The 21,578-nt window shown below is 41.8% G+C and overlaps 1 protein-coding gene and 1 long non-coding RNA gene across 2 annotated transcripts in view; one reads left to right on the top strand and one right to left on the bottom strand.

Annotated features, from left to right (window-relative positions):
- Nucleotides 1–21,578, top strand: part of LOC134161423 (uncharacterized) — a 29,596-nt gene that overhangs the window by 5,411 nt on the left and 2,607 nt on the right. The gene's annotated exons all lie outside the window — the stretch shown is intronic.
- BBOX1 (gamma-butyrobetaine hydroxylase 1) overlaps nt 13,871–21,578 on the bottom strand; it is a 29,275-nt gene continuing 21,567 nt past the window's right edge. The window contains exons 4-7 of the mRNA XM_062614219.1: nt 20,821–20,926; nt 18,134–18,330; nt 17,498–17,664; nt 13,871–15,877 (exon numbers count right to left, since the gene is read on the bottom strand). Coding sequence (XP_062470203.1) covers nt 15,717–15,877; nt 17,498–17,664; nt 18,134–18,330; nt 20,821–20,926 — 631 coding nt within the window. The 3' untranslated portion in view covers nt 13,871–15,716. The remainder of the gene's footprint in view (nt 15,878–17,497; nt 17,665–18,133; nt 18,331–20,820; nt 20,927–21,578) is intronic.

The raw sequence follows: 21,578 nt of genomic DNA, 5'->3' as shown, positions 1-21,578 counted from the left end.
AAAAAGGAATTACTATAATTTGTGAACCTGTTAAAGCCCCAACTGGTTGGGGTTTTGTTTGTTTGCTTGTTTATTTGTTTTATAAGAAAACATTATGCAATTTATCAAGCAGAAAAGTCCATTTTAAGAAAACACAATAATAAAAAAACATCTCTTCTGCTATGACGAAGACTGTCACTTGATGCCAACATGATTTTCCAGTGATCATTGAATACAAAGAGTGAGGGAACACTGAGCAGGAGACTGTCTCAACAAATGCTCATGAAATATCCCCTGCCCAGTCAAAAGCTCACACTATTCACACACCCTTTGGGCAATTAATTGAATGGATACTTGGCTCTCCCTGTAATCCTCATCAGTGCATGTGTCTGTAGCTGGGGCAGTTGTGGGAAGGGTGCAGCAATGCTGAGAGTGACTTGCTTTAAGTTTTATGCCCTCCTAGGGTGAGCAGAGCTATGGCAGAGCTGTATATGTTAAGCATCTGCAGTGGTCAGTGTAATGAGAGAGACAGGCTGCTAATAAATACATGAAACCCAGTGCAGTGATGAGAAGCTGTGCTGGTCATTTCATGCGTCCTCACTCTCATGCCTACCTGCAGAAACTCCAGGCCTGCCCAAGATGCCAACAGACCAGTTTTATATCTTGAACTGATACGCAGGTGTCTTCCTTCTGCATATACACTGGGTGGAAATCACTAAGCTTATTTATAGTTGGATCACCCCCACCCCAATTGTTTTACCCTTACCAAGATTTCACCCTGGAGACTAGAAGCCTTTCATGAACCTTAGAAAACAAAAGCTTTGCCCTGAAACTCATGGTGTTACTGGTAAGCTTACTTTGCTCCTGGCAAGAACCTTGGTGTGGGGAAAGTCTCAATTTCCGGCAGTGCTGAAGCCTAGTGCTTCTGTTACACTAAATGTAATCCTGGTATGTTAAAGGACCAGCTTCTCTGCTTTGAGCCTGAGGAAATTTTCTTACGATAAAGAACTCCTCAGAGAGGTGACACTGGCCTGAGTAACTTGGAGAGAAATCGGGTTTCTGCTGCTCCCTTAAATGTGGGAACACTGGCACTCATCCACCTTGGTGATGTCAGCTGTGCAGAGGCTTATCTGAGCTTTCCCCAGTGGAAAAAATGCTCTTCTTTGCTCCCACTTAATCAAATATATGATGTGAGATGTTCAACAACACTGTTGGCTTGGGTTAAATGCAAGTGAAATAATGCCGTGTATGGGTGATAAGGTTGTGCAGCTGCTGGGCTAGAGCTTTGGAAACAGAAGTGCCAGGAGACTGACCCTATCTCCTCCCAGGACAGCAGCCGAACACTGCTCTCCAACCACACGGCACCATGCCTCTTGAGCCTGTGTCTGTTTTTAAACTGTTGAATAAGCCTCCTGACTCCAGTGAGATGCAGATGAAATGGATGCTCATACACGCTGATGCAGAATAGTCCTGATTTCCTTGGGAGCTCCCACTGGGGAAATGCTGGAGAACATGTGCACTACACAGGCTAAGGTAGAACAACACAGACCCCCAGGTGTTCCTTTCTGCAGCGGCTCTGCTGCTTGCAACCTGCAGTAAGGAAGTTTGTAAGGGCAGTGAATGCCCTCCAGTGGCAGAAAACAGGGAAAATGATTGGTTCCGTTTGTTTTCTACAGTTGTTACAGAACGGGTGTATGTAGTTCAATTTCAATTTGTACACGCGTCCAGTTGTGGTGTAGGGGTGCAGTATTAAGTGGGCATGCTTGTCTCTGGTCTTGCAGTTCACAACAGTGCACAGCAAAGAGCTAAACCTTTGTCAAACAGTTACTTTTATATAAAGTAATAGACCTCATGATGCTCTGACAAACTTGTGTCTGACTGTCCAGCTTCATCAGCTGCCTGTTGATACAGTTGTGTTTGCTGGAAGCTGTAGCAGAGAGGGGACATCCAGCATGCTGCAACCACCAGGGAGAGATGGAGAGAAAGGCAAATGCGGGGCCTGAGTGTGTGAACCTCTTGCATAGTGAGGTTTTATGCAAGTGGTGGGTTTTTTTTCTCTGTTGTTCTTGGTTTTTAAACAATGCTGTCATAATATGGCCAAGCAGATTTGTGGGTCAGAGAGATTAAGGTGATTATTGCTGATTTATAATGTGAAAACGTCCTTTAGAGGGCACCAAATAGGCTGCAGCCTATTTCCATGTTTGTCACAGAATAATCCTCTCATAATGGAGGTGAGGTGGGATGGAAATGTGCTTGATCCACGCTGCTTTCCAAATTCAGAACAGGTTTATATATAGTTAAGAAGCTTTTATAACTTTCATAACAAAAACCCCAACAAGGGCTCAAATATCACCCCAGTGTGCCTGTTTGCTGAAGTGGCTTCTCCAGCTTGCAGAAACCTTCTGATGTCCCAGCACTGAGGAACTGCAGGGCAGGTGCAGGAGGGCCAAACAGCCATATCTGTGTCAAAAAGTCTGCAATAATTCAGTGTTTCCTTAAGACAAACAGTTATCTATGGGTTCATTAGAGATGTGGACCTGCAAGCTGTTAGCTCCATTGTTCCCACATCCTAGGATCACCATCTGATCATTCTGCTTGCTGCTGGGGGCTTTTTCTTGTGCCATGTTTTAGCTTGTTTTCGTAGTTAGGTATGAAGTGCCCTGCCTACACAGTGTAGGCCAGTAGCCTGGAAATTAAAAACTGGCGTCAAAGACAGAGTCCTGCCCAACATGTTTTCACCGTGAGTTGCCCCAGAGTTTAAACAACTAGAAATTACATTGCCATGAGCATCTTTAAAAATGAAATTAAGCAGCGCTTTTTTTTTTTTTTACTATTTTTCTCCGTATTTTTTTGCCATGTAAAGCACACCCCTTAAGATACTCTGGAAATATTCACCTCAGGGCTGAAGCTGATGTGTCTGTTCTCTCCAGTTGCCCGCTGCCATGCCCAAACTGTCCCTGTCTTTGATCTTTCTGTAGCAGGAAGACAGTGGTCTTGACCAAGACTTTTTCAGTTGTCTTTGCTAATGTTACCTTGATATTTGCAACACTTAAAGTAAGTCTTCCTTCCAAACAGAAAGGTACCCTGAGCTCTAAAGTGAGCTCTGAAGTGTATTTTTGGGTGACACAGAGGCTGCCCTCTTGGAAAAGATATCAAGCTGTGCTGCACATGCTATGTGAATATAGACACAGGTAAAAGAAGTAATTTGTAAGTTAAATGACTCTGGATGTTGTCTCTGGAAATATTGCTTTTGCCGAAAGAGTTTTCTGGGTTCATCACCATTTGGTGATGGCCCAGGCAGAAACTGATGGAAGCATTAGCATGTGTCTTTTGTAAGCTGTGGCTGGTTTGTTATATAAGTTTAGGTACAAGTTATTTAGCATTTCTGTCATCTCTTTAGGTGTCTCCTATATATATATATATATATATATATATATATATAAAGCCAACTCCTCAGAGGGTTGCTATTTAACAATTCTTTGCTCATGAGGGATACGCCTGAAGTAGCTATAGAAAAGGGACTAATAGCGTTCCTATTATTTATGTTAGTTCTCAAGTGTGCTAAGAGATCTGCTTTCCTTCCTGATCTGGGCAGATTGTTGGTTTTACACTTCTTCAAATAGTTTCCTCAGTTCAACAAGAAAATGTAAAGAGATATTTTGTATTTTATTTTAGGAAATGCAATAATCTATGGGATTAAATACAAGAATTACCAGAGATATTCATTAAAAGCACTGATTATCCTTCTTTTGATTTAAATAGCTTAGTAAAGTTGATAAAAGTACTAGGAGTTGTATAGCTCCAATCAGAGCCAAAGAAATTTTGTTTGTTTTTTTTTTCTCGATATCATTTGTTATTACTTTGCCATTTTTCTTTGAGTCTGGCATTATGAACACTTACAACACAGAAAAATGTAGATGAAGACAATATTATTAGTGATTCAAGAGCAAAAAGCATCCTCAGTTAAAGAAAAACACATTTTTCTGCTTTCCTCAGATTGATTTCCAAAGGCATTTTCCACCTTGATCCAAATGAGATTTTCTGCTGTTCAGGGCTATTACATTGGAAGCAAAAATGGTCTTCAAAGGATGTTTTGATGGAGCTGATTCCATGCTTATAGATTGCAGGTGAATGTTAAGTTTTCAAACTGAATTGTAACAGCATGTTCATTCTGCACAACTCAAATAATACAAGTGTCCAAAAAGTAATTCCTGTTGACTTTCCTGTTGAAAACTCATGTTCTCAAACTCCATCAGTCAATATTGCCTTGTGTGCTTGTGTGCTTTTGTGTGCATTGATAGGGTGTGGGAGGAAAATGAGAGCTTGTGTTGACACAGTGTTACTTGGAGGAAAACGTACATATCTACTGGGAGAGTCATGTCTAACCAGCCAAGTGGCGTCCAACACCATTACTCAGTTGAAATCAAGCACCACATTTCATGTGTTCAAGCAGCAGATGCGAAGCCTTGTTTGAAGTCTTGCTGTGCTATCAGCCCTGATCTGCTGGGCTGGGTGGAATAGTAAAACCAGAAGTCTCTGCCTTGTTTGATCCTAACAGCCCTGTGCAGGGCCTGGCTTGGTGGAGACATAGTGCAAAGCTTTCAGATGTTGGCACCCCTGGAGGTTGCTTTGTTTATCCTTAGTACTGCTGTCTCTGCTCCCTGCAGCCAGAGAGGGAGGATGTGAGCTCTGAGCACTGGCTGGCCCAAGGGCAAACCACCCTTTGGCTTTAACCCTCCTGAGGCTCTGTTCTTGGAGTTAAGGACTCCTCTGTAGCATTGACCTCCTGGTGGGAGGGGTGTCCTCTCACAGGTATGCCTATTGCTCAGACAGCAACAGAGCTGCTACGGCTGCCCTGTCCTCAAGTGTGCCATACACTTGTGTTCTCTGCAGTGGCGATCATTGGAATTAGTGAAGTCTAAGAAAGTTTTAATTAGCCCTTCTCTGCATATCTAGCCAGCTTTGCTCTGTGCTGGTACCCTGATGCCAAAGGTTATTTTGACCCAGAAAGGAACTGGAGCTCACTCAAGCTCCTCCACTCTCAGTTCAGCAATATATTCACATTAACGGAGCAGTTGCAGCAGTGCTGGGTTTTGAACATGGTGTTTTGCATTCCTGGTTTGATGTCTGTGCTTAGCACTGTGGTAGCCATCTCTCACACACATTTGTGGTTTATGTTTCCCTTGCCCTTAGCTGAGCAGAGTGGTGGCCCTTGCACAAGTCCTTGGGTCAGTGTCCTTGGGTGGTCTTCTTGTGGGCAGGGGCTCTCAGGGGATCATGAGGGGTGAGAGGAGGCGTCGCTGTCTCACTTTTTCCTTGTCCTTTTATTTTTATTTTTTCAATTTTTCTGAATCTTGCCCTGTGAAGGGAAGGAGCCCATGAGCTCAAGCCACTTGTATGCTCAACAACTCTTCTTGAGAGACCATTTTTTCCCTCTCCACAAGGACCAGCGAGGGATGTGCTTATGAGTGAGGATGGTTGTTCACAGCAGCAGAAAATCTGAGGTCATCCCATCTTTCTTTTCCTAAAAAAGAGACTAAAAATACTGCCAAAATCGCTAGCTACAAAGCATAGAATATGGCTCCTTGGTCACATAAAGCTGACTGGAGCTATGCCTCTGTCCAAGACACTTTCAGATTTATAGGCCATGTGGACTAAACAAAAATGCTTGGAAGGAAAAAGGAGTCTTTCAAGGATTATTGATTCTTCACTTTATTCTGGTCAAATAAACCTCTGAGTAAAAAATAGAATGGAAATATGTTTACTTAGATGGGACATTTGATCTGATAAGGAGAGGCAGTTGTAGAGCCAAGCTTGCCCTACGTGCTGTTTAACTTCCAGGAGATCTGGGCTGCAGATCAGACCCATTAGTCCATAACCCTGACAAAGCCTCCTGTAGAAGGTAACAAATGTCAGTGGAGACTGTGGCAATGCTTACTAATCCTTAGCCTGCACTATGGTGATTTTTTCAAGTTGGATCCATGACTTGGAAACCTAATTTCTATCCTATGTAAGACAGTGTACACATCATATCACCACTGTCCTCAGCAGCTCTGGGGTTTTATGTGCCTTGCAGTGGGGATTCGAGCTTTGCACGATTGAAAGTCATCAAGAGCAGAGCAATGCAGAGGTCCTCCCTGTTTTAATGAGAGACTGTTAGTGCCTAACATGGGTTTCTTCTGCTTGGTGGGCAGGCAGCAGCAGGTGTGAATGATGCTTGGAACATCTGCATGGGTGTCTGGTGCAGCACCTGAGCTGCTGGGGAGGTGTCCTCTGGTTTTGGTCCCTGAGGTTGTGCTGGTACTGCTCGGCTCGGCTCAGCTCAGGTGAGTCAGGTGGGATGTGCTGCCAGGGGTGCAAGCATGCTGGGAGCTGAACTGAAGTCAGAGTGGGATGGCTGTATGCTGAGTCTTGGTAGGCTTACCTCCTGGATAGACAGAGTGAGGTGGCTGTTAACCAAAGCTCTGGAGTGAGATGCTGAAGGTCTCTAGTGCGTCCAGCTCTGGATGACACCTCGCAGCCTGTCCCCTGGTGTGTGTGTCCTGCAACTTCATATACGTGTGGCTGTGCCACTCTGGGTGCTGGGCGGCAGCCCTCTGGCATTTCTAACTGCACTGCATAAAGGCATGCTTTCCGCCACTGAACCAGGACTGCTGGCTGTTTGAATTTATACCTCACTTTGACAGCATAAATAATGTTAAAAGTGGATAGTCTGATGAGGGAAATGTACATCCATAATGTAGATTATTCCTGGGGTACCTAGCATTAGGTTTCAAAGGGAATATTCATAGAGGAGACATTATAGCAGCCTTCCGATACTTAAAGGGGGCCTACAAAAAATATGGAGAGTGCTTTTTCCAAGGGCATGTAGGGGTAGGACAAGGGGTAATGGCTTTAAGCTGACAGAGGGGAAGTTTAGATTAGATATAGGGAAGAAATTCTTCCCTGTGAGGGGGTGAGGCACACTGACACTGATGGTGAGGTTGTCCAGAGAAGCTGTGGCTGCCCCATTCCCTGGCAGTGTTCATGGCCAGGTTGGACAGGGATTGGAGCAACCTGGTCTAGTGGAAGTTATCCCTGGCCATGGCAGGAGGTGGAACTGGATGAGCTTTAGGGTCCCTTCCAACCCAAACCAGCCTGGGATTCTATGTACCCATGTAATTATATCATTACCTATTGGTACTGGATTTTATGATATTTTTAATGATATTACCTATCATTACCTAATGGCACTGGATTTAGGCTCCAGTCATTTCAATGACCACCCTGAAAACACCCGATCTCGTCTGATCCCGTGCCAAAAGTACAGGTTCTGCCTGACTAGGGACTGGGAGGAGCTGCAGCACATCAGTTCTGTTACAAGCATGAAAAATGACTGCTACTGCTGAACCCAGGACACCTATGTAGCATATTTCTTAGTGGCTACATGCTTTTCATTCTTTAGCTGTTTTTAAGTGTTCTGCCATGAGGTCATCAATAGCACTTGTTATTAATTTCTGCAGAAGGTACTAGAGGTTTGTCCTTGGTAGGCAGCTCTGGTTTCCCTGTGGATTGAGGGAGTGTTCCTGCTGCCCAAGAAGCTGTTGGGAGCCGCAGCCTCTCCCCAGGACTCCCTGTTCAGTGAGTGATCATGTGAAGAGCTGTTGGTACTGATCTGCTTAAATATCACAATGCTATGACCCTGTCTCTTCCTAACTTGGGCATTTGCCATTTCTGGGCTCCCTCCACTGTCGCATTATGCCCTGCACTGGGGACCGGAGCTCTGCACGGTTGAAAGTCACAAAGAGCAGAGCAATGCAGAGGTGGATGCAGACCTCCCCAGCTTTTAATGAGAGACTGTTAGTGCCTAACATGGGTTTCTTCTCCTTAGTGGGTAGCACTGCTGGCAAGCCAGGGGACCGTCAAAGTTCCCTCCCTGCCCCAAGAACTGCTTTGAGCAGTAATGTAGAAAATGTCAGGGAGGATCACATTAGTATTAAATGGAAAACTTTCAGGGGGCTCTTCAGCTCTATTGGCACAGCAATGTGATAAATCATCTGCAAAGTGCTTTTCCAGCACGTGGCTGGGCTGTACAGAGTGTGATGCATCTGACAGCAAACATCTGTCTGGGCTGCAGCAACATGCTCTGTTTTTCTTATCATGTTGATTTACCTTACTCGTGTGGTGGAGATTAAATTCTCCTGAGCCTTGGCATCCCCTTGTCTGCTATGCTTCCCAGCTGTGTGCTCTCCATCCTGTACACCACGGCAGGGATGGTGAGCAGGCTGAGGGATGGGGGAAGGCAGGGCTGGTGCAAGGCTTCCAGCTATGGTTTGATGGTTAAACTTCACTTAGGAGAATTTAACACAGCTTGCCTTGTATTAGGTTGCAGGATGTATCCAGAAATGGAACAGGACTTAACTGTCTTCCTCTGGCTAGGGTAAGGCTGTAACTTCACCAGCCACACTTATTCTCACTGGCCCTTAATGGCTTATCTCCCACAAGATGTTGATCTCATTATGTTTCCACAAATTTCATCTGAATTCCCAGAAAATTCCCAGAAAAGTGACTGAACACTCGATACCCAAGGTCCTAGTTTAACCACAGGCATAATCCTGAACATTAGCTTTTGGCCTTCACTTAGTTCCCATATAAAGAAGATGGCTTTATGCTGCAGCTTGTGTTTGTATTGCTGCCGCTATGAGGCTGCGAACACTGAGTCCAGGGAAAGAAAGTCAAATAACCAAGTGGAAATCTGCTAGGCTGGTTAAATCCCACAGTGGGAAAGGAGCTGTTCCCACAGCACATGTAGCCAGAAGCAGACTCTGAAGTACCCCAGAGGTTACGCCTTTGCTGCAGCTTCTTACTCAAGAAGAATTAACCTGACTAGGAAAAAAAAGTCAGAAGTAAATGCTTAGCTCTGGAGGTGAGTGAAGCACATTATAAGAGACAATGTTTTGCCCTCTGACACTGCTGGTTCCTTTAGCTTTGACAGTTACTCATTATGAGAAACCAATTAAATTATGCTTTTTCAATTCATAATGATGAAAAGAATGGCAATGGATGAAAACTGAGAGTTAAACCAGCTTGTCCATCACAAGCAGCGTTTCAGAGGTATGCTACTACAGAGCTCGCTGCAGCACCCTGCTCCTCACCCGCTTCCTTTCAAGGGCATTATATGGCACATTTTCCTAATGACATGCCAGTTTGATTAAAGAAAAAACAGCAGGCCAAGATTTCAGAATCTGAGTATGACATACTCTGAGAATTGCTGCGTCTTCTCCATGTCCGTTGCTCTGTGTTCTTTGCTGCTTTTAATGCTTCCAGAAATAACTTGAAAGAGATACATAGCTTGATTACTGCCAACACGAGTAGTTATTGATCTAAATGGCTGCTTGAAAAGAAAGTATGACAGAGAAACCACGCTCTGCTATCCACATGTTAGACCTCCTGCCTTATTTTGCTTGAGTAAATGACAAAAAGACATGTATCGTGGCATGGCAACAAAGAAAATCCTCTGCCTGCTTTAAAGTTATTGGCCACAGACACATATTTAAAAATGCTATTAAAAATACATGAGACATTCGACTTTAAATATATTCTGCTAACTAAATCAGCTCATATCCTACCAAAGATCCCAAAAGCAGCTCCTAACCCTTTCACTGACCAGATGCCCTTGACAAAATGCGGAGCAGCCTTGTGGCCACTGAATTGCCATGGCTCTGCTGAAGATCCTTGTAAGTAGCCAGAGAAAACAGTAATTTTTTTTTGCTCCAGGTGTGTTCTGTTCCCCAGCACCATCCTGCAGGAGATGTTGAAGGAGACTGGGAGGTACCCTCTCTTCTCCCTGTTCCTCCAGGAGGAGTGGTACCACCATCCTGCCCACACCTTGGTCCTCACAGCAGCAGCACCAGGGCAGGAAGGGTGGCTGTAAAATGCCCTCATCCACTTCTCTTAGATCTCATCCTGTGTCCAATAATGAGAATGGTTTTAGTTGGAAACATCCCATATAGCTGCTATGTCTGCGCTATAGTTAAAGTCTAATCCTATGGCTATTTTCTATAGCTGATGTAGTTAGTTCCCTGGCTTTGATAATTTCCTTTCCTAGACTTTAATCAGATGTTGCATAGACAAATAGGTTTTGTGTGAGCAGTTGTGAGTTATTTTCCTTTTCGTTTATATGTGGGGTGGACTGCCGCAGAATATATATGGACTCAGTCAGAGATCAATATGATCAGACAAAAAGCCGTTTATTACAAAGCCTTAACCCCTTAAATACTGTTTCTTACATGCCCTTACAGTGATTTGGCATATTATGATTGGATACATGTCTTGAAGACCCTTAGTGATTAACATATAATTGGTTAAGCACAGGTGTGAGAACTTGACCTCGAAAGCTTGCCAACAGTCCACAGTTCTCATTAACTCGGTGAATTCCAGCCTCTTATCTTGCTTGCTTAAGCTTCCTTGGGCTTCTCATGGCCTTGCTGTATCTTTCAGGATTTTCAGAGTTTATGTACCAATTATCCATTCTCCTGTGAGAACACTGCCTCCACAGTGGACTTTTTGTCTATATTTGTTTTTTAAAGGGGATTTTTGTGCTCTTTCTGTGTTTCAGTCTGTTGTGTGCTACTGGACTGGCACAACAGGGTGGGGGGATTTTTGCTGACAGTTTAAAATGTGTGTATAAATATATTTATTATGTTAGCTTTTACTAAAAGTGATTTCAGATTTCCAGCATGAATCTTTCAAATACGGACTTGCCCTGAGGTGACGGTTAGCTTTATGTATGTGTAGATAGAATAAAAACTTATTTGTCTTAGGGAGAATTTGAGACAAGATTGCAAAGCACTTTCTCTGATTTGTTTCAGAGGAAAACACAGTGAAGAATAAATACATATTTTCCAGCCAAAACCAGCACACAGAAGTAATATATTTGCATTTGTGATGAAAGGGTGCATTTAATTTGCTGTGAAATTACAGAAGTGTGAATTTTAAGCAGCAGCATGTGCTCTTGTAAAAGTAACGTAGAAGCTGATGGTATTTTGGAGTAAGGAAGAATCAGTCACAAAGTGATTGTTATTTTAATGACTGAAACTACTTCTCCAACCTACAGTAAAAATGAATAAAGCAAATGAACCTGAAAGTACCAAAGGAGTGTGAGCTTAATTGCCAAATGCCTTTTTACGTACCTGAAGAGCATTAAGGAGCAGCTAGTGCCTACTGTACATACATGGTGTACATATATATATACAAATAACATTTTAAATAACTCTGGACTTATATGTAGCAATATATTTCAACTTGCAAAGCTGAGCAGCTAGTCCAGTTTTCTTCCCACAGCAAGTGCTTGGAAATCTCTCTGCACTCAGGTTTACTGTCCACCCAGCCAAAGCAAGTTGGCACATGCTGCGGGTAGCTCAGCAGTGGCTAAAGCAGACCTGTGTTGAAGTAAGCCATGGAGGTGTGAGTGTACCGATATGCCCCAAACACTACTTGCTTTCCTCAAGCTTTAAAAACTACCTGGAAATCTGATATATAAAAATATATTTAAAAATGTACATGGAAACAGTGCCATGGGGTTGGATCCAACTTCAATTGCTACAAAATGCAATGGCAGGAGAAGAAAGCTAAGACAAAAGAGAACAAGCATTTGCAAATAGCAAAATGGATACGTGTTTTTTTTTGTTTCTCCACCCGTGCTGTGAGCCCACTAGATGCAGTGTCTGACCACAGGCTGGGTTATTGATGTATCATGACTGGCACAAGGGTAACAAGGCATTCTTGTTCCTGGACTACTGGCTAAGTGAAATCATGTCCATTAGAACCCTCTGTATATAGCCCCAAGCTTCTTCAGAATTGTCTTGCAAACACCTAAAACCAACTAATTTTTCTTGCTGCTGTAAAATGGTAGAGGCTGTTGGGCCTGTTAGCCATGGCTGGGGTAACCTGCACATGTCAGTATTGCAGGCAGGGCAGAAGCTAGACCTGTCTGAAAGCTTTGCAATCACATTCTTCAGTGTGGATTTGGAGAGGAAGGGGAAATAAACCCATGTGGGGCTTCCTCCATTACTTAGCCTGACTAGGAATCAGTAAACTCAGTAGGAAATCTACTTTGCAGACAGTTACAGAAATATTCTCTTTCGTTGTGCAACTATGGTAATATGGAAAGATGTTTAGGATTAAGTTGTGATGTAGATAGTAGCTGGATCCTAGAAGTTGAGCAGCAGGTTTGCAGCCAGAAACCTGTGTTTTGGTTGTGCATCAGGTTAATATGGGTAGTCTGACCCTTCCCCCGTTATACTGTGTATAGTGCCCCACAGTGGTGCAGCAGAGGTTAGATTTGGTTTGCACAGGTCTTCACATTTCCACTCATGAACAGTTTTGACCATTATTTGTACTTCATTCTATACGCAGTACTTTATTGAATATACATTAGCTTGAATTATATTTATATATAATTGTGAAGGATTTATATGCTGCACATTGCATGCAGGCAGGGTGATTCTGCTGCTGTAGCACTCCTACACCTGCCTCTCTTCCCTGTGTATGTGGTGTATGCCTGCTACGTGCAAAACTGCCTTTTAAATAATTATTATCTTATTTATATAACATTGGTATTTTTGGAAAATGTAGACAGTTCAAGAAAGTGAGGGTGTATAAAGCACACCTTTCAGGCATATCTCAGGCATAAAGTTATGAACTTCAGGGTTTTCCTGGGTGAGCTTTTAACAGGGAAATGTTAAAAGCTTCACTGACAAATCCCAGCAGTGCAAAATTAGAGCCATTGAAAGCCTTGATTAATTATTATCATTGAGTAGTTAAGGTTGGAAAGGACCTGAAGATCATCTAGTTCCAACCGCCTGCCATGGGCAGGGATGCCTCACCCTGGACCACGTCGCCCAAGGCTCTGTTCAGCCTGGCATTGAACGCCGCCAGGGATGGGGCATTTACCACTTCTTTGGGCAGCCTGTGCCAGTGCCTCACCACCCTCACAGTAAAGAACTTCTTCCTTATATCTAACCTGAACTTCCCCTGTTTAAGTTTGAACCCATCACTCCTTGTCCTGTCACTACAGTCCCTGATGAAGAGTCCCTCCCCAGCATCCTTATAGGCCCCCTTCAGATACTGGAAGGCTGCTAGGAGGTCTCCACACAGCCTTCTCTTCTCCAGCCTGAACAGCCCCAACTTCCTCAGCCTGTCTTCATATAGGAGGTGCTCCAGTCCCCTGATCATCCTCGTGGCCTTCCTCTGGGCTTGTTCCAGCAGTTCCATGTCCTTTTTATTTTGAGGACACCGGAACTGCACACAATACTCCAGGTGGGGTTTCATGAGAGCAGAAAGAGTGGCAAGATCCCCTCCTTTGACCTGCTGGTCATGCTCCTTTTGATGTAGCCCAACACACTGGTGGTTTCTGGGCTGAAGCTAGCTCATGTTCATTTTCTCATCAACTAACACCCCCAAGTCCTTCTCTGCAGGGCTGTGGCTGGTTGGACAGTTGGGTTTGGTTTTGACTTTTTGTTTTATTTTCCCAGCAGCTGTTCAAAGCTGTGGGTTTTGCTGTATTTTAACTGTATGTTAAGTATACAGAACAAACCTGAGTGGATGCAGGTCTAATCACACAATCACAGACTAGTTTGGGTTGGAAGGGACCTTAAAGCTCATCCAGTTCCAACCCCCTGCCATGGGCAGGGACACCTTCCACTAGACCAGTTTTCTCCAAGTCCTGCCCAAACTGGCCTTAATGTAGTCCCTAATCCATATATTTTAAGTGGTGGGAAAATATGAGGCAGATGGATGGTAGGAAGCAGTCAGGTAATTGTATTTACAAACACTTTTAAATAACAATAATGTCTTCACATCTTTGTACAAGTTGTTATCTATGAGATTAGATATGAACCCAAAACAGTAATCAGTTCCACAGTAGTTTTTAATAAGCAGAAATGTCAATAAATGTGAATAAAACAGTTTTTAGAAAAGTACAGAATAAAAGCAGAAAATATCTCTTCCCTCCTAACCACCAGTATAAAGCCCAAGATGTCTTGTTTTGAAGTTACAAACTGCAGTCTTCCTTCTATTGTTGTATGGAAAATATCACAGTGAAACACAGTAGTGCTGGTGTCTTGCAGAATACAGGCGTTAACCTTTCCTCATCTTTTCCCCGTTTTATAGCAAAGGCAAAAAATACTTTTCTCATGTTTCCAAAATTAGTTATTAAACAAATTTCCATTAAAAGCCAGCATTGTTATGCCATGTCTTAATGCCATAACTTTGATAAAAACATTTCACTATTCACTATAAAGGGGAATGGATTTGAATGCCCTGTGCTAGGTCATGATCAAAGCCTTATTTAGTTTTATTTGTTTATTCGGCTGGGATATCTGTTGCCTGTAAATGATGAGTAGAAGCTATGGAAGTGTTTGCAGGCTGATGTTAGGGTATCACTTATGTGAGGTTTTACAATCCTATTGTTTTAGCCTCCTAGGAATAAACTAGTATTTATTTGACTTTCAAGGAAGAGTTTGAAAATGGTTGAACAGAGCAGTTTTGAGGGTGGAGGTGTGGTTATCTTATTAGGCTCTCAGCACAGTGAGAGGCTGTCCTGTTAACTCCACAGCTATAGAGACAGTGACAAATAAACTCAGGGACATATTCTTTTGTATAAAAACAAGTGAGGTTTAATAATTTCTCTTTCAATTTGGCATCTGAATATTGGAAAAAAACACTCAACGAAAAACAAACCTACTACTTCAGCTGCAGCAATTCTTACATAGTGTCATCTCTCCTCAAAATACAACCAAAAGGAAAACATCCTGCAGACCAAGTCTGTCAGAGGCATGCTCATGTTTTTGGTGTAACAAAAATGGGTCTGAGTTCAGTCACCACTTCTCTGTCAGGTACTGAGTCAATAACCACCTCTTGTGCTCTGTGGTTTATAGCTGCTAAGCAGTATCAGCATTCCTCCTCTTGAATTTACTCCAAAGTCTGTCTGCCCTGCAGATCTTAATTATGTCTGTGCACAGTGCCTGATGGGATTTCTGACCCTATCTGTGACCTCCACACTGAGATTTATTTGTATTCCTAATGCAGAGGAAAATTAATACGACACGTTCTCTGGTAGATCAATCATTTCTGAGCTTGTGGACTTTGAAATGTAGGAGCAATGATTTGTGGCTGTGATAATCATCACATACACAGCAGGATATGTGGAATATAACATTTGTTGAATGAGATCTTGTATTAAAGTGGAGTTCTGCCTAGAAAAGTGTGTATATGGAATTCATTCCACAGCAAAGGTTGTTAATTTTGATAATGAATTCTAGTTATGATTTATGCAATAAAGAATGCCTCTCTGAAATAAAGGAAGGTGCTGTTGATAACAAACCTTTAATAGATAACAATTTAAGCTCTTTTTTGATGCTGCCTTCCAAGCTTCCTGGGGAGGGCAGGTATATTTGTAGAGGCCACAGAAGGCATTGGGATACTCAGTCAGTCCAGTAAAGTGATAATCTTTCAAACCATTTTGTACACTGATTTTAAAAAGCAATTAAACTGGCAGAGGTAGCAATGCATTTTATGGATTCAGAGACATAGAAAAATCTTAAATTGTTATGAATGACAGGTTTCTTATGGAATTTAAAAATACACTTGTGTTGTTAGCATCTGAAAACAAACTTTTTATTGTTTTTTTTTAATTGTTTTTTGTCATTATTAAAGTTAGACAATCTACGTTTTGCTTATTCTAGTTAGAAGAAAGCTCAGTCCCTCTTCAGTACCCTTTTCCTTAGGAGCCGGAGTCTTGACATGACCACATCCCAGTCTGCATAGGCACCTTCTAGGTGACGAGTCACTTCTGAACCCGATGGGTAGCTTTGGCGACCATGAAGCACACGCCAGTTATCAAATGTCAGTATGTCTCCTGTAAAGAGATGATTAATATTCGGTGTGTTACAGTTGATTCCTTCAGACAGATAACATGGAGATAGACTTCTATCATCAGTTAGGTAGCAATAATTTAAAGCAGCTCGGCTGGAGATACACAGCAACGACACAGTAATTTTAATTTAGCTGGTCATTCTCAACTAGAGAAAGGAGGTCGCTTTCGACCTCCGCTCCTTGTCTGGCATAACCAGGAGTGGTAGGGGAGTCCACTCTGAGAAAAGCAGGCCTTGAAGGGAAAGGCAACTGCAGCCAATCCACAGGAAGAAAAAAAAGGGTGAAAGCTGATCTGGTATTAATTATCAGTCTGGTATTATTCATACTATACATATCCTTCATTGCTGTCCTCCTCAAGAGACCTCTGTGAGAACAAAGTCAAGCCATTGAAAGTTAGGAACTCGCATCATGAAGGCGAGCATGCCATTTTAATTTTTCTCCCTTGTGTTCCACTGTTACGATAAATCTCTAGTTAAATATCCTTAGAGTATGTCTTCCCTTCTCCCGCTCACCTCTACCACCATTTTGGTGCATTAAATGATGGGGTAGATGGTACTAATGTAATGTGATGTACTTTTGTTTATTATTTATTATGTGATCTTATAAATTATCTCATGTTTGCAATACAGGAGATTTATTTCCTCATCAACATTTTAAAGACGCTGTCATCGTAGTACATGAAGCAGTCAGATACACTAATGAATTTACTTTTGTAGCATCTTTTGAGAGATGAGGGACTATTCATATCTTTATTTTATAGCTGGGGAATGAAAGAACAGAGAGTAAGGCCAAAGTAGTTAAATAGATGCACAGACTTTAAAGAGTAAGGGGCATTTTCACAGCATGTTTTATGTTCAAAACACAGCCCTGTACAACTAGAGCTGAAGTTTAGAGCACTAAACACATCTGCAAATCTGCCTCCAAATGTCTTGCATGGGCCACCCAGAAGAAGCAGCACAGCAGCAAAGGCCTTCAGTAATTCGTCCTGCATTAATTACACTGGCGTTGGGTGGCTAAGCAAAGACTGGTGCTGCTCAGCTTCCTTGGGCATTATGCACATTGTGCATCTGTATCATCTTCCAAATATTCTGCAGTTCCTGCAGCCATTGGGAAGGTGCCCCACTAATAAAGTGTCATAACCACCACAACCACCTCCATATCATTTGGCTTAATGTCCATACTCTGCATCAAGTGGAGCAGAGGAAAAAGTATGTGATTGTGTATCATTTAATGAACAGGCACCGAACTGGGGTGGCACAGCAGTCTTAAACCTGGTATTTCCCATCTGTGGTACTACTGATATGGCAAGTTGCAATTTCCTATGGATATTGGTTTTTGATGTAGTATAAAGATGCATTGGACTCATCAATAGACAGACTGTCATCTCGTGTGTCCCCTTCCTCGGCTCTTTTTTTTCTTTTACTTTATAGTGTAGCAATGGCAAAAGAAATCTGTGAGATGAATGTAAAGACATGGTATGAAATACCATGGGTACTGGAAGGACTGAAGTCTCCTCTCAGTACCAGTGCTAACAGTGCTCAAGTGTTTTGACTGCTAGGAAAAACATTTGCAGAATCATTGCAAGGAGAAGCAACTTGCTGACCTGGTTTCAGCTTGTGAGTAAACTTGAGCTCTGCACTGTTTAATAAATCATTGAATTCCTTTAGAGCTGCATAAAATGGCCTCACTTTTTCAGCTGGTATGTCAAACACTGTGTCTCTTGTTGCATTATTATAATTGATGCGAACTGCTTGGCCTCTGGAATCCACACTAGGAAACAGAGAAGGAAAGGAAAAGGCGTGTATTATGCTACTGAAACACTTTAAGATGGTTAAACAACATCTGCACTCTCCTGCTGGAATTTCAGTATGTTTCTATAGTGAAATTCAGATTATTATTGCACTGGATTTTATAATTAAGCCTAATTAAGGATAATCAGGAGAAAATGTAGACATTTAATTAACTTAAAATTATATTTTCTATAATCTTTAATTGTAGAATCATAAGCTTTTTAAATTCAGAAGAGATTATAAACATTTGCATTTGATCTTTTTCTAGCATATAGTTCTTAATCTAATTGCTTCAAAGCCAAAACCACGTAAATCTCGCCCCCCCCCCCCCCCCCCCCCCGAAAATAACTACAGATCAAGTTAAACCAGTGTTTCCCCACAAGGTGGCAGGAGCAGACAAAACTCGCCGTACAAAAGGGATTTTATTTTCCCATGTTGAAACTGCTCACTCTATAATCCTTTGTTTACATTGCACAGCAAAATCACAGTAGTCCCTCCCAACATCTGTATAATCTACAGCAGTAGAGGACAGGATCTGATATGCCTGAGGATTTTGTTGCTTCAGCTTATTGCATGCATGAAATCCATCTACAACTTCAGTTTCACCTCCAGTGGCTGTTTGCTTTATACAGTGGAGAAACTGAACCTGGAAAAAATTAACATCTCATTATAAGCAAGAATTAGCTTGCATATTTAACAGTTCATTAGTATCAGTTTCTTTATATTTGTGGTTCTGGCTTTTTGGCCGAGTTTGCTTTTTGGTGAAAGACAGTTCCCATTGCTGCAGCTTCACTGCACTCTGCCACCACTATCACAAAGGCAGAAAATTAAAGCAGCATGTTCATAAATCCATCCCATGTGGCTTGTCTTCTAATGCTTGCAACCTGCGAGTCAACTGCAAAGCTCTGTTCTCACTTCTGTCCTTTGAGTCCCTCTTTGTGGCAGTCATGTAATTTTAAATGCAGTTTTAGCTCAACAAGGAGGATTAGCTTTCTCTTGCAGAAACAAAACCTGCTGTGAGTTATCTGCTCACAGCAGGGGAAAGGTGGCTGTCACAGAAGGCAACAGGCTCAGTACCTCTATGATAAAATAGGATTAAGACAGTTTCATTTAATTTTGTAGTGAAATTGCCAAGGTGTAAGACAGAACAGAAAGCCTAAATTGGGCTCTGGGTGGCATCACTGTAAATCTGAGTGAGCTACAGACACAAGCAGTAAAACTCCCAGTGGTGTTAGAAAGTCCAGCTCACACAAAGTGCAGCCGTTCATCTTGGCCAAACCGCACAAAACACATCTGTCCTACCAGTGGTAGCAGCTCCACCTTTCCTTTCCATGATGGTGAACTATTTCTGAGATGATTAGGAGAAAAAAAAAAACAACTAAACAAACAAACAAAAAAACCCCCCAGAAAAGCAATAAAAACACTACCCTTCCCCCGTCACCCAAGAAACCCAATACAAAACCAACCCAAAACAAACAAAGTGGGAGGAGAAAAAGGAGCAGAGAACAGGCTTCATCCCAGAATCACCTCACCAGCTAGACCTGCAGACCTTGGTGATGGTGATGATGGGGGAAATTGAAATAACTGACAGCACAGAAGGAGGACTTGTTGGAAAGGACATATCTAGTTAAATCATGCGATGAAGCAGCATTCTGCCCTCCTGCCATGCTCCTTTTGGCCAACAAGCCTGGGGCATGGGGTCTCAGGGCTCCCCCTGAAGAGAGCACAAGGCAACAAGCTCTTTTCTTTTGTGGCTTCAGCTGCCCTTGCATCGGACGAGCACAGTTTGGCAGTGCTAAGGAGAGCTGCAGTAACGTACTTCATGGAAAATAACTCTGGAAAAGTTCAAAAGGATAATTCAGTTTACATTCTAGAGAGCTAATATTTGTGCTAGATCTAATCATCGGTTGTTTGTTGTTTTGATTTGGTTTTAATCAGAATCTCTCATGGAAAAATAGTTGCCAGATCAAAATCTAGGAAATCCTAAAACCATTTTTATGGGACAGTTCTGAAGCTAATCGTCATCCATTTAAAACCATTTCTTCAAATATTTGTAAGAAGTACATCTTAAGAGCTCAGAATAATGTTCAAAATAACTCGATGTACTTTAATACTTTCATTTCTTACAAGCACGTTTGAATGAGAAAGGTTATGTTCTAATATTTCATAGCAGAGTGTGGGCTTTGGCACAGATAATACAATGAGGTAATTCACATCTGCTCTCTATTAATAAAGCCCTGTTCCATTCTTACTTCACATTAATGAACCAGTATCTGAATGATTTTAAAAGGTGATGTTAGTGTGAAGTATTTGGTACTTGTGGATAAATGACTATAGAAACAACAGATACAAAGTATTCCACAAGACTAGAAGGGGAAGTTTTACAGATGCAGACTTTTCCAGGATTATCTTTGTTCCTTTGTACCTGTTCCTACTCCTTTGCAGATTTACGATGAATGTGCATTAGACTTTAATGCGACAGGGACTAGGTGAAAGCATATTGTCTGTGGTTGTTGTCCAGCTTTACAGAATGCCCCTTTTTTTGTCTGCTATGAAATGGCAAATAAATGTCTAATGTCAATCAATTCACAGAAAAGAGAATATAAAATCTTAATCATATGTCTTCTAATACAGTCCCATCCTGAGGTGAACAGATGAATCCTGAAATGTCACAACTTGACTATAGCATTTAGACAATTTTTTAAATATAATGAAAACATTATCAAAGGCACATATAGGACACTAGTGTTTTCTCATATGGTGGTAATCTCAATAATCCATGAATTTCATTTAAAAATTGTGGGATACATAGTGGTTTTGTTTTGCAGAACTTGCACCATAATGTATATTGGATGGGGCTTTGAGCATCCTGGTCTAGTGGAGGTTGTCCCTGCCCGTGCCAGGAAGTTGGAATTGGATGAGCTTTAAGGTCCCTTCCAATCCAAATCATTCCATCATTCTATGATATAGTGCATACCCATGTGTATATAAATTGTTGTATGATTAATATATTGTTATGTTTACATTGCTCTTTTAAGACAAAATTCAGAGTTACTGAACGCTAACCATATTTCATGCTATAGGAACATTTCCCTTTCCCTTTTGTGTTGTGAAGAAGTCGGTAGATTCGCCTTACCCCAGGTGGATGCTGCAGAACAGGGTAATCAGTGTGAAAACATAGTTTCCCGGTTGTATAAGCTACATTGTTAGCAGCTGCTTTGTCTTGCACTTGCCAAGTTGGTCTTTATAATGAAAGGGAAAAGAGATAACAGGTTAAAACAGCCAGCCAACATGCCAGACAGTACACACTGAGACTGTAAAATCACAGTATAAAAGAGTCATTACACCTCTGAACATGAAAATATTGTACAACTAGAAGGAAACAATTATTTAGCAGTGTTTCCCCATTCCATCAGAGAAGGCTTATTTCGGCAGTCCTAGGTTCAAGCTAGAAACCTAAATGTGCCAAGAGACATCTGGCCCCAGTGTAGTATCTAGAAGAATGATGGCTTTCTACTGGCAGTACTTTGCTGAATGCAGGAATCAGCTGAAGACTCTAACCAAAAGGTCTGTCTGCTAGGTTAAATCACCATCTTATTACTGATGCTTCAGAAATAAGAGAGTGGAAGTTGGCCCATTTCCTTTAATTAATGTTCCATTTTTCCCTGCCATGTGGAGCAATTTATCAATGAAATATGAAATTGTAAAAGGCTACGTAAATTTTTTTTTTAAATATTTTAAAAGCTTTATATATATATTTATGTATACATATATAGAGAGAGACAGATTGTCCTTTGCAGGGGGATCTTCCCTGTAGTTTCAAGACTTGCCGCTAAAGGAAAAAGAACTTCATAGAAATCGTAGAATCCCAGACTGGTTTGGGTTGGAAAGGAC

This window comes from Pezoporus occidentalis, unplaced genomic scaffold, assembly GCF_034315485.1.
Source record: "Pezoporus occidentalis ecotype Australia unplaced genomic scaffold, CSIRO_AGI_Poc_V1 ctg173, whole genome shotgun sequence".
In the NCBI taxonomy this organism is placed as follows: domain Eukaryota; kingdom Metazoa; phylum Chordata; class Aves; order Psittaciformes; family Psittacidae; genus Pezoporus; species Pezoporus occidentalis.
The sequence above is the reverse complement of the archived record's forward strand: the minus strand, read 5'-3'. Positions and strand labels throughout refer to the sequence as shown.